At 38.5% G+C, this 13,214-nt stretch overlaps 1 protein-coding gene across 3 annotated transcripts in view; it reads right to left on the reverse strand.

Annotated features, from left to right (window-relative positions):
* Positions 1-13,214, reverse strand: part of LOC138064680 (sorting nexin-2) — a 34,241-nt gene that overhangs the window by 9,542 nt on the left and 11,485 nt on the right. For 2 of the 3 annotated variants that reach the window (XM_068928384.1, XM_068928387.1), the window contains 5 exons: positions 7,473-7,636; positions 6,192-6,258; positions 5,935-5,978; positions 5,675-5,816; positions 2,933-3,011 (listed from right to left, as the gene is read on the reverse strand). In XM_068928384.1, the coding sequence (XP_068784485.1) occupies positions 2,933-3,011; positions 5,675-5,816; positions 5,935-5,978; positions 6,192-6,258; positions 7,473-7,636 (496 nt within the window). The remainder of the gene's footprint in view (positions 1-2,932; positions 3,012-5,674; positions 5,817-5,934; positions 5,979-6,191; positions 6,259-7,472; positions 7,637-13,214) is intronic. The other variant, XM_068928385.1, reaches the window with a different exon arrangement.

Consider the following 13,214-nt stretch of genomic DNA (forward strand, 5'->3'; position numbering starts at 1 on the left):
TTCAATCCTTTGCCTCTCTGCTGAGTGTTCAAATCATACTTATGCATTCTGTCACCTTCCCCCAACACCCAAGTCCTGCACAGAGTCATGAGATAGGACCAATAAGCAGTTTAAACATTCACTTAAGTCTTAAACCTGCAAGGCTATCACAAAACCAGGAACTTTTGACTAAAAATAATGCAGCCCCATGCACCACATACCATAACATTACAGCCACAGCTTGCTGGCCCTGGTTTCTAACCTAGTTTGTTTACATCATAAACTGCTCAAGGTGGGACCCGTCATAATTATGTTGCACAGTATTAAAATACAGTAATACACTCAATGCTTTCAATGCCTCAATGACATCTTCCTGCTCTAATAACCAATTTAAGACAGAAACGAGATGAGCTTGTTTAAATACTCTTGGGCAGCGGCGCAGAGTACAGGTTTTTTTTGTTACAGTTAATTTTGGCTGGCTTGCTTTGGAATTATAGGAATAGTATGAACTATTTTTTTGCTGACTAGACTAAGCGTTCAACCTCTATTAGTTCTACAGAACTCATCCACCCCGAAATTAAATCAGTGCAACTCCTTCCTTTTTAGATCTGAGCAGAAACACTTGGAAGTCTAAAAAACTATTGACTGAACCAACGTGGGTTGAAGAGGGAAATTCCCACAGTACTCACCCACTAAAAATTGCTGCAAGTTTATCATAACTGATTTTAATATTATGTATTCACAGTGTTCACTGTTTACAAGAATGCTTCATAGAAACTGAGTATCTCAAGAGATCATGGGAACATGAGAAAGTATCAGATATTGCCAGTTAAGATGCAATGACAGAACACTATCAACAGTGCTTTTCAGCTGAGGTTTGAGAAAAACTAAAGCTTTGCAAAAATTGCAAAGTACAAGAACTGCTCCATTACAGTCACAACTGCACGGAAACTGCCCTAGAGTGTGATGTGGACTGAGACTCTCAACTGAAAGCCTGAGTATACTGATACTGTAAATACAATATTTTTTCTCCATTCCCCATTAGATACGGCCAACAGATCCTTAATTTTCTTCCTAAAGGAGCTAAGAGTTGCAGTGAAACCATTTCATATATTACATTGCTCAACTTTTCCTCCATTGTTCTGACACTCAGCAGCAAGTAAGTACTAGTTAAATTTGACATGGCAAGCAGCCAAAGAGATTTTTCTCAAGAACTTTGCTGCTAGACACTAGCGCTTTTTCCAAGGGAGATTACTAGCATTTTCACTGGAGACAACTAGATGCGTGCTTGAGGATACCTGGAAGACTTGTAGTACTTAAGTTCCCTGTTCTAAGGCATAAACTTCAGTGAACTCAACTAAAAAGGCATATCCCTCCCCACTCATCCCACAGCTCTGGGCTCAAGGGAGAGCAGTTTTTTTGAGAGCAGATTCCTTTGACATGACTGTCTAAAAAACATAAACATGTTTCCCTCAGCTTTGGGAAACAGCAGCAAACCCACTGCCTCAAAATATCTTTTGAATATCTGGATAAGTAGGTTACTTTTCTGTTTCTGGAAGGAAAAGCCAGCTAATGAAAAAGTGGCCCCTTGCCAGATAAGATTTTTATGGTATTTCTGAAAAACCAAACGCAACATGCTGTGAAGCTTTCCCAACGTCGTCAAGAGTCCTGAGGAGTCCTCTCCTCAGTATGGGAGCAGTGCTCATCATCCACTAGATGTGGGGTATTACTTTATCACTTTAACAAATGAAACGCAGCACTTAAAGCATGCACACAAGTTTGTCAATTTGCTTTGCCTAATCTTCGTTCTGTTCTTCAAATGAACAACCAAGAGGGAAACTAGTCATCTCTATTGCAGAGATCGGAAGTTATGTGGAAATGGCTGTTCTGCTTTCTCAGTCCAATTACTCCAATCTTGGCTGCTATTGCAAGTCTTCGCATCTCAGAGCGCTACTTCATCGGCAAAAGGCTTGCTGTACATGCAGGATGCGTTTCAGAGTTTTGCTCCAAGCGGCAACTACTTCAGTAACTTCCGGGTGCAATTCTAACTGGCAAACAATAAGCTATATACCAATCTTTAGTGACAAACTATAAGACAGGACAACCTATTAGTATTTTGCAGTGTCAATATCAGTTCAGATGTTCAGTTGATTAGCTAGGTAATGAGAAGATAATAGCAACAGGATTCCGAAGACAGATTTTTCAACCAAGATTATTTCTGGAACCCCAAAAGCTCGGTACCTTCATACATTATCTGTTAGATGCGCCCTTTGACAATCTGAAAACCTTTGATTTCTGTTAATTTTCTCATCTAACAAACTGTTAAATGGTACATTGTCTTCATATGATGTAATCACATCACAGCAATAGGCATATAATAACTCATGCCAAAATCAGCTCTGTATACTTGACTCAGCTGAACACAACCACAAGTTACAGAAGTTTTCCAGGGCCTCACTAGCCATGTCAATAGGAAGAGATGAAACAGTGCATCAGTGACAGCACTCTACCACAGCAAAGATACTAGAACAGTACTAGTTGTATGCCAGTGCTGGGTGACAGAGATCTGAAATCTCTTGCACCAAAGTTCAACTAGTCACCTTCACACCCTTGGCCTACCCAACAGTTGAGTTTATATGAAGCAGATCCACTTGGTTGCTTAAAACCAAAAATTAAGTAAAAAATTAGAGTAAGCTGCTTACTGCATCCCTGCAATTTCCAATTTAAGAAGTTAGCTGTTTGAAAAGGTTTAGCTATAACTCTCCATATGCATAAGTCAACATTTCCCATTATTAATGGAAATTACTCCATCTCTACACAAAAATTGAGTAGCTCCATAAGGCCTCCAGAATCCACTGAGGTACAAATGACCCACACCCCAGCTAAAAAGCCCATGTAGTATACTACAAGTCACTTTGAGGCTAAACAAGTTTTAGCTAGATACATACATTACCTTTCTAGTGCTGCTCTTCTTTTTTCTACAAATTCTGTAGATGAAGAATCTTCCTTGCCTACTTTAACCTTGGTCATGCCTTTGGAGAAAATTGCATCATATTGATTTTACATTATCATTAAGAAATCATTAACATAGCTGATATGATTAGAAGATAAAGCTCAGCTAAGTTTCTGTATTTAAGTCAAATTATAATGAAAAGCACCACAGAGGAATACAAAGAACATGAACACTGCACATTGTATGCTTCTGCAGGAACAGCCCCGTAAAATAAGCAGTTTCCTGTAATACATCTATTGCAATTCACGTTAAAAATATTAGTTGAATTCACTTTTACGAAGATAATCTAAAAGATCAGTGTCTTCACTGTCAGGTCATTCATACTGAGAAGAAAACAGTTACTCTAATAAAACAGAATAAGATAATTAATCTCAGTTTATAATCCTATTGATTGGTACACTCATGACCAACACTTTCATTCTAGTATCTTCTAATTTCTAAAATTAAGAGTCTTTTTATTATTTTTATTATTTGAGGCAAAGTAGCCAGCTTTGAACATTCTGAAGCACAACTACAAACTGAATGGAAGAGAAAATCTGCAGAGCGTATTCGGCTTTATGTTGCTTCCTCTGCCCAAAAAGGAGCGGCCAAAGAAACACGACAATGGAGAGAGAGTTGTTCCTGATGTCTCATGGGATAAGAAATACACTCAAACTCAGCAACAGATCAGCTCTAAAACTCTCAGACTGACATCACTCTCTTTCATGCTAAAGACCCAAACTCAGAGTGTTTAGGAGCCTAAGTCCTATCAAAATGAGTGTGAAACACTGAACACTCATTATTATTTCCTAAAGCATGGGAGCTGTAAGTCATGATACGGTCCAAACATCATTATTTCGTCCTGTAGTGGTTTCCTGCTCTATTACTTCCGTGCTTCTTCAGCTAGAAGTTCTGAGTAGAAAAGTCTCAAAATCTGAACATGTACTCTGTGACCTGTTAGATCAGCAGTTCCCAAAATTGTTCCCCTCTCAACCCCACGTCAGACTTTAGAAATTTCACACAATAACCCATGAACAAGAAGTATCCTTTCAAGAACAAGGAGGGACTCTTAACCCCTCAGTGAAGCCTTAGGGGTTCCCTTCTGCATTACATGATAGAGATAAATCCCATCAGCATATTTTTCAAATGTATATTACACAGTGTAACGTAACTGTAAATCCATAAGTGAATATGTTCTTAAAGTATAAGGATTAAAGCATGCAAACAAAGGTGATGTAATTCACATGCCTTTATCTTTTGGCATTAATGAACAGTAGTTCATTAATATTAAACTGCAGAAAGCATAAAATGCTACAGTTTAATAGAAAAGATGCTTCATATTTGATGTCAACAGAAGTCCATAGGGAGAAAAATGAAAATGCAATCAAATGGCCTAAAAGAAGGAATTCCTAGCTTCTGGTAATGTCTAGATAACATGTTAGATTTCCTTCTCTCCTAATTTAAACCTATTCAAGAGCAAGTGTGAAGGCAGTTTCTGTAACACAAGCACCCAACTGCTTCACAGGACGGAATCTACAGCTTAAGTGATTATTTTCTTAAAAACAAAAATCATGACTTTCCAAAACACAGTGACGAAGTAGTTGGGCAGTTTAGATGAACATTCAACTCCAGCTCACTGCTGACTCAGCTTTATCCTACCGTTCCGTGATAAGTAATTCACCATTGGAGTTTGTGGCTAAGGTCTGAAATGCAGGCCCCTCCTCACCCCACCCAGAAAAAAAGCTTTTTGAGCTTAAAACTCCCAGAGACTGAAAAACGTGGTCTTTTCCCAAAATTAAAAGTATCATTTTTCCAAGCTTTCTGCTCCCTACAACTACTCAATCTGTCTTTTACTACTTATCTGAAAAGTTGCTGCTCTGATTAGCTTTACAGACTAAACTGCTGCTAGAGGAAAAAAAAAAATGTAAGGCCCGCTCTTCTCTATATACCCAACTGATTGGAGTTTAGAAAGCAATCCTGTTTTTCACAAAGGAAGTCACATAAGAAACCGCACAAACGTAACTAAAGACTTCAACGGCTTTTATTTTTTTAAATACCTAGTCATTTTGAAAGAACCTCTACTACTTAGAGCTCAAAAATTTGGCAATTTCAAGTCACTTCAATATCTCCTCCTTGCTCCTTAGCTTATGGAGCAAGCAAAGGATTTGCTTCCTCAAGGAATTTACCAAGACAGGCATCATTCAAAAGTATTTTTTGAGTTAGAACTTGGAAGAACTAAGGGTTTTGTGTTCATGACAACCAAAAGAAATAGACTACAGTATCAGAGATGTGGAGCGCATAGGAAGCCCTGGGTATTACAGGCAACTGATAACAGCACTAGTTAAAAATAAACTTTCATTTAACATCTTTGTTTTGATAGACTAATTGGCTCCTGAGAGGCAACAGTGAAGAAAGAACGACAGATAAGAAACAGAAGGACATGCATTAAGACAAAGGTCCTTCTTCTTATCAGCACTGCTCTGCGTTAGGAAGAGCCTAGCACCTATCTTTCCAACTTCAACACAAAATTTTTTAGAATACAAAATGGGAAGCATAAAATCGTTTGGATCACCTGATAAGCAGTACATAATAGTTGTGCAAAACAGTATTTATTTTACGAGCACAACAGGTATTAAAATATTCCATTTTTATTACCGTACTAACTCATATGCATACATTCAATCTTACAGGAACTAGACTTACCTACAATACTTTTTTCTGGAGCTGGAGGCACAATGTAACCAACATGCATATACTTTGTTGCTAATTTGCTGTGCAACCCAAGAAAATCACTGAATCTTCTTTTAACAGAGAATTCATTTTTGTGAAACATGGAAAGTGATGTCTTCAAAAAAAAAAAAAAAGAAAGAGAGAGAGAGAGAAGTCATTTTAGTTATAACTTACTAATATATCTGCTCAGATGTGATATAAGGTTATTTGCAAATATTTGTTGCACTAGTTACCTTTGTTGTTACTCTGTATGCCATATAAGCATTCATGCCATCCCCTGTAAGAAAATTAAAATACTTATCCTAGGGCAAGTCACTTCACTCTTCCACACATTTTTTGTTCTGTAATACACATTATGTAGCTTTTCACTTAAATACTAAAAACAGTCAAAAAGATAACTCAATAAGAAATTACGCTAATAACCCGAGATAGTCTCCAAGAGGTAAAACGGCCTATCATCTGACTTGCTAAGTTCAAGACATGAACTTACCAACTTTCTCTGGGTCTGACACATTGATTTCTATATCAAACAAGTCTCCGTTTGCCTCCTCTTCAATCTAGAAAAAGGGTATGCCATATTTAACAAGTTAATGTGCATTCATATTACTTATCAGTACAAGGGTAGAAACTAGGGTATTGGGGAAGAAAGAAGAGTCAGTATGTCTCAATGATTAAAAAAACCCTTCCAGATCCACCATCTAATTTAAGTGAACATAGTTTCTAGTATTGGTTTTAATTTTGAGCCTTCCTGCAAAAACTTTTAGTGTGGCAGTCTCTTCTTAGGATCTTAGGACTTATTTCTAGTAAATATTTATATTAAGGGAATATCTATTTTATCTCTTCCAATTCCAGCAAATAAGGAGGTTCAAAAATATTCTCATTTGCAATGTTTCTATAAGCTTCTAACCGAGAGACCGACATTCCTTGTCATTAATGGTATCTGTAGTTGAACAGTTGGGGATGAGGAAAGCAACAGCTACAGAACTTGCAGATATTTGCCTGAGCTTTGACCATGCAGAATTTATCTTTCATGCAATATACTTAAGTTTGATATAACGGAGATCTTGAGAAACACATGGCAGACAGGACTGTGTGCCAGGGCTGAAGGGGAAGAATATTGAAATAAAATGCCAGTTTGGGGCATCTGGGGAAGCAGTCTTCATTGAGACCTAGGCTACTTTTGTTTGGCAAACTGATTCATCGGGGACACTGTCCAGCAAGAGCATATTCTAGAATGAGTGGTATTTGCCAATGCCCAGACCTGGAATGGAACACCAAACATAAACATCAAAAATATTAAAAGTGGTAAAACTATGATCAGCCTCAGCTGTTTGTTAGCATGCAAGACAGGGCTAACAGCTGCTTCCTCCCTGTCGTCATTAACAGCAGCTTTGGAAAATCCAAGTTAAAACTTGTAATATGCTAGTATGAATTACTATACATCTCTAACATCTCTCCTGTATCTAGTACAACACTTGCTCATACACACACTTCATAACATCGACGCGTTAGCTGTCCTGTAGGCAGGGATAGGAACGTAGGAATGTTCTTCCTCACAGTACCGACCCCTAGTATAATTGCGTAAGCAACAAACGCTGATGCTATAGAAAGAGTCAAATGCACGTTAAATAGCCAATGTAAAATAAATTGAATAGTTTTTCCTCTTACCTACTTTAAAATTTAGGAACTGCTTTTTTTGTTGTTTTTTAACTTCAAAAGGCCAAGACATTTTCATAGTAACCAACCCACAATTTAAAAGTTTACTCAGTACCTCTTCTCTGGATCTATCAAAAATCACAGGGGCTGTTACACTTTTCGATTCCATGCGGGGAGCTACTAACGTAGTAGGTGTTACGGGAGTGATTGCAGGTGTAGGTTCTGGAGAGAGTATTGGATCCCTCTCTGGGCTGTCCAATGAAACTTCTTCTGTGGCTTCTAGATAAAGAGCAAGTTTGCAGAGAAGTTTTTGTACAATACAGATAAGTGTGCATCACAAAGATACCACGCATGCACATTAAAAAGTGATAATACACAAGTCTAATAAGATCACTTCTAAATAGCTTCCATTTGTCTCACATATGATTATACTAAATAGGTAGCTAAAACTACATGCATTATCTGAGTTTCCAGTGTACCATGGATATAAGTTTTTTTTTTTTTTTTAATATATATGCTGACAGGTAGAGGGTCTTTTAGAGTAGTCACAAGTAGTGAGTCATTCATTTCTGTATGAGGTTATCATAAGAACTACTGAAATTTTTTCCACCACACAGACCGCTTTTTTCAACCCCTGTGCCAATTTTAGTTTTTGCCTTTAACAGCTGATTAAGTCATCTAGGCTGATAATTGAGCATACCAAGAGAAGTATGTTTTTAAGGGAAGTTACACAACCTTAATATACCCTTCCACCAAAAGCACATAACCCGTAAAATACAAACATCAGCAAACGAGGCATCCTGAGTAGTAAGGCTACTTATTTTTACTTTCTTTAATCTCTTTTGTGCTTAAAACTAAACACTTTCTTCAGCCTGCAGGCAGTTCTTCTGTGTTTAAAGAGGATGTACATCTCTGCTCTGCCTAACTGCGTGCTTCCCTCCACTAACTGGTTTTGACAACTGGCAAACCATGCACATCTCAGGTATATAGCTGTTCTAGCTTAAGTAACTAATGCTGTGGTTCTTACTGAACACACATTTTAAAGAATTTAATTCTTTAACGATAACATTGACCATAAAACAATCATTGGATATGAAATTTGATTTCACAACGGATCGCAAGACTTGCTACAAACTAGACTTCCTGTCCTAAGTTCCAAGTGCTTCAGCCAAGTTCAAGCCTGAGACAGCAAAGTGGATCTACTCCAAGTTATACTAAGCCACCAAAATAGTTTACTATATGATTTAAGAAAAAAAAAAAATGCTGTTCTTGCACCTCTGGTCTACATGGACAGCTCAGTTTTCAAAAGAAAACAAGCGAGCTTCCTTTCAACCTTTTTAAAACTTAGTGCATATAATTAATTATAACAAACCCTTATTCAAGGGATAAGAAAATGGCCATTTTAAAGATTAGATCTCCTTTACAATTTGTGAGGCTACTTGTGCTATGTATATTTTTTGTCCGCACAGCATTGTGCGCTTCTCCAAAACAGCTTGCCGCTTAGTTAGAACTGGAAATAGCACCCTCAGCAACTGAATCCAATCATTTATCACTGCAAAAAGTGACATTGCGATCTTTCCTAATTAATATATCAAAACCACTCAGCTTTATCCCTGCTGCTAGTTAAGAGATGTTCTGCTAGTCAATTCTGTTTCCCATTCTTTTATAGCACTTTTTGTCAATTTGTGATTTTTCATAAACAAAAGCACCTTTCTCTACATCACAGATCAAAAAGATTGCATGCCTAAATTTTGCTCGATAACGAAGCTCAAAACAGATTAAAAACAAGCATCAAGGTCAGGATGCCTTAACCTAGTTTCCACCAGAGGCATGTTTTAGCTTAAGGCAGATAGAGTTTGCTGTCATTATTTTGTTTAGGGATATTTCACAGAATAACAGAATAGCTGAGGTTGGAAGGGACTTCTGGAGATCTAGTCCAACCCCCACCACTAAAAGCGGACTCAACTATAGCAGATTGCTCAGGGCCACATCCAGCAGAGTTGTGAACGTTTCCAAAAGCAGAGGCTGCCCAACTTCTCTGGGCAACCTCTGCCAGTGTTTGACCACTCTCATAGTGAAAAAGTTTCTTCCTATGTTTAAATGGAACTTCTCGTATTTCCATTTGTGCCAGTCGCCTCTTGTCCTATCACTGGGCACCACTGACAAAAGTCTGGTCCTGTCCTCTTTACTCCTCCATTAGATATTTATACACATTGACGAGATCCCCCCCAAGCCTTGTCTTCTCCAGGCTGAAGCATCCCAGCTCTCTCAGCCTCTCCTCATATGAGAGATGCTCCAGTCCTTCATCATCTCTGTGGCCCTTCAATGGATTTGCTCCAGTGTGTCCGTGTCCCGCCTGTACTAGGGAGCCCAAAGCAGGGCACAGGGCTAGACACAGCACTCCAGATGTGGTCTCACCAGTGCTGAGTAGAAGGGGAAAAAAAATCACCTCCCTCAACCTGCTAGCAACGCTCTTCCTACTTTCGGATTATAAATTTTGATAGTATTTTCAAACTAAGCTTAAAAGGAGACACCTTTTATATTCCTCACTTGTAATACAAGCAAACACTATCTAAGAGCATTCATTGAAAAGATTGATTTTCTTACCATACAAACTGCTTTACATTTACTGTTGAATCTTTTGGAAGAAATTTATTGGTGGCTTCCTACCCTCAAATGCCATAGGAAGGCTACTGCATCTTAGACCAATAAAGAGGTTTTATTCAAAATCTCAGATCAGGTGGGAAAACATGCTGAGACAGTTGACAAGAAACTTCTAGACTGAAATCCTGGAAGCAAAACATTTAGACATGGAAAAGAGGTCGTTCTCTCAATTGGTGGGTAAAAGCATTCAGAGTTAAGAAGTTATACCACTGACTATTTCACAGGAGGAAAAGAAAAGGGTATAAGGCCATTTCACTCAAACTCTTCCTTTTTCTGCCAGCACCCATGTTTGAGAAACAAACCATTAATCAGGTGCACTTTGCTGTGGTACCCTCACGTTTTAGACAGGCTTAATACAAGTCATGAAACAATTCAGACCACATTTCTCATTTTCAGTTGAAAAAACACGTTCCCTTACTGGAAAAGGATGATCTACAGAAAAGAGTGAATTAAAGGGAACAAACTAGCAGTGCTACCAGACAAAACAATAGCCCACCTTTCCCATCATCCCTCCTTTTCAGACCTGTACCTGCACATGCATTAAAATCATGAACAGGTAGGTTTCAGAGTAGAAACTAATGCACTTCCAGAAATGTTTGAGTTATTCAATTTAGATTTTCCCCCGAAAATTTAAGCATTTGTGGGGTTTGGTTTTTGGTTTTTTTTTTTTTTTTTTTTAAACTTTTAGTATCTACATGGACAATGAAATCTAGGCCACCAGCTTTCCTGGAAAGTGCTCAAAAGCACAAGGCTCTTGCATAGAGAGGCAACTGCTCCATCCAGCTTTTAGAAGAGCAGCATCGAGATCAACAGCCACACCAGCGATGGCAGCTATCAGCACATACTAGGCACTCCTACCAATCTAGCATCATAAAACTTACACACATTAATACCTACTTTACCATCCACAAACAGGCTTTGATATGAGATCACTGTCAAGATGCTTAACTCTGAGAGGTCGTGAAACCTCACAGCCTGCTGCAGAAGATATTCATGCTGAATTAACACTCCACAGGCAACTATACCAAGTTTTTATCAACACCCTTCAGCGCTTAAGCTTGGGGGTCAATCTCGGCATTCGACGCCTATTGTTTCTTTACATCTCACCATTAGTACTCACTGACCATCATCATCTGAGAAAGTGCAAGCTTCCAACTCATCACAAGCAGCATCACTCAGGTTGAATAAGTCATTTTTACTGATCACACTCCTAAGTGCCACAAACCTCTAACACTCTGACATCACTTGGGTGCTTAAACTGGCTTATTATCTTTGAAGGTTTACGAAGGTGACTGCACAAATTTGGAAGTAAACTGAAGTAGATACTGTTGTCCAAAATGGAAGATAAGTCATTAAAAAGGGGTCAGCTGACAGGACAGTCAACTACTTATAAGGCTTTCTTTCGACTTCAAAACTGTAGGGCCAAATATCTTTGTGAATCTCTCTCTTCCAGAAGTGACCTCAAACTGAATATCCTGCTTGTGAAAGGCAGCCAAGCATCTGCGCATGACGGCCCTGATCGGACACGTCACACAACAATGGCCTGACAGACACCATTAGCTAGAATTTTTGCTCTTCAACTGGGCCTCAACTAAGCGTTTTGTCTGGTCTACAGAATTAGCATCTCCTTTTCCGTATGACCTCCCAGAAATAAAAGCCTAAGACAAATCTAGTACGACCTAAAGCTTTAAGTAACAAACCAAACAAAGTTGACTTTTGTTCAGCACATAGTAGCTACACATCTGCATAAGAGGATCAATTCCCAAACCCCTTGAAGGGCAAGGGTTTGGGGGGGGTGGGGGAGGGAAATGGTAAAAAGTAATCTTTTATCAGATTAGAGAAGTGGTACAATTGGTATTTTTCTGAAAATGGTAACAGAGCGTTGATGTAACTTCACAGCCTGGCTCATATTTTATGAGCACCAGAGGCAGAAGGCATAGCTATGCTCTGCAAAGGCAATCCACATTTCTTCAGCTACAGCTATATGTATGTGTGTGTATATATATATGTGTATATATATATGTATATATATAAGTAGCACTTCAGGCCACCATTTTGGAACAGTCAGTCATTCAAGATTTAGTTCTTATCTTGATATTAGAAATTCAGGGGTTTAGAGATGGCCAGGTTTTAAGACTGAACATCAGAATGCGTGCTCTTATCGTATTCTCCTAACTACAAAAAGCCAAATGCCTCCAAAACATCTCTAGAATACTATGTGGTTTGGAGCAGTGATCAATATGGTCTCCAAACATAAAAGCTCTACAAGCTAAGAAAAGTAACTTCTTTTTTGCCTGAAATAATCAACACACTGACTTTTATCCTACAGGAGAAAGCATTTAAATGGGTTTAGCAAGATAGCCATCCCCACTCACCGAGTCAAGAACTACAATATTTATAAATGGGGTAACAAAGTCTACTGGTCTCCAATGATAGGTGGAAAACTTGTTGTCTTCCAACTTTACAACTCATTTTTAATAGCTCAGACAAAGACTGTGATTCAGAGACAAGGCAAAGAATATCTAAAATTGTTTATTGCCGATGCTATCTGATAGCTGCCACAGAAGCACAGTAGCAAAGCCTAAAAAGCTCCAGATTCTGAGCTGCATTAAGACAGCAGAGGAAATATTCCACTTTGTTCTCCCTCACATACTTTTCCCATTAGGCTGCATTATTAGATGGAATAACGAAAAAGATTTATCAAGCCTACAGTAGCTAGAGAGGAACACCATCACATTTTTACAAATAGGTCTGCAATGGTCAGAGTCCATCCTTTCAGGAGCCATTTGTATGACTTCCTTTACATGGGTTTTATAGCATCTAATAATGCAATAAGGAGCAACACAAGCTAGGAAGGCATGGAACTTCATCCTTCTCCCCCCCTCCAGTTAATTGTCCCTGCAAGCTTTGGATAGATTCCTCTGAAATTTCAACATGCTGAGGGAGAGAACTCAAAGGAAAAAAAAAAAAAAAAGCCACACACACAGTTGCATTTGATTTTTTACTCAAGTCTTGCTTTCATAGAAAGCAAGGCTTATGCAATCACGCTGAACGCTAGGAAAGACATCTCACGCAACCTTCTCGTGTTATGCCTGTTCATCACAAATCAGTGTCAGAAAGCACTGGATGAACATCACTGTCTGGCAAAACAGTCCTAAGAAAGAAAAAAGGTATCCTTGTGAGCGTACAACAT

The sequence above is a fragment of the Struthio camelus genome, chromosome Z, assembly GCF_040807025.1.
Source record: "Struthio camelus isolate bStrCam1 chromosome Z, bStrCam1.hap1, whole genome shotgun sequence".
Lineage (NCBI taxonomy): Eukaryota > Metazoa > Chordata > Aves > Struthioniformes > Struthionidae > Struthio > Struthio camelus.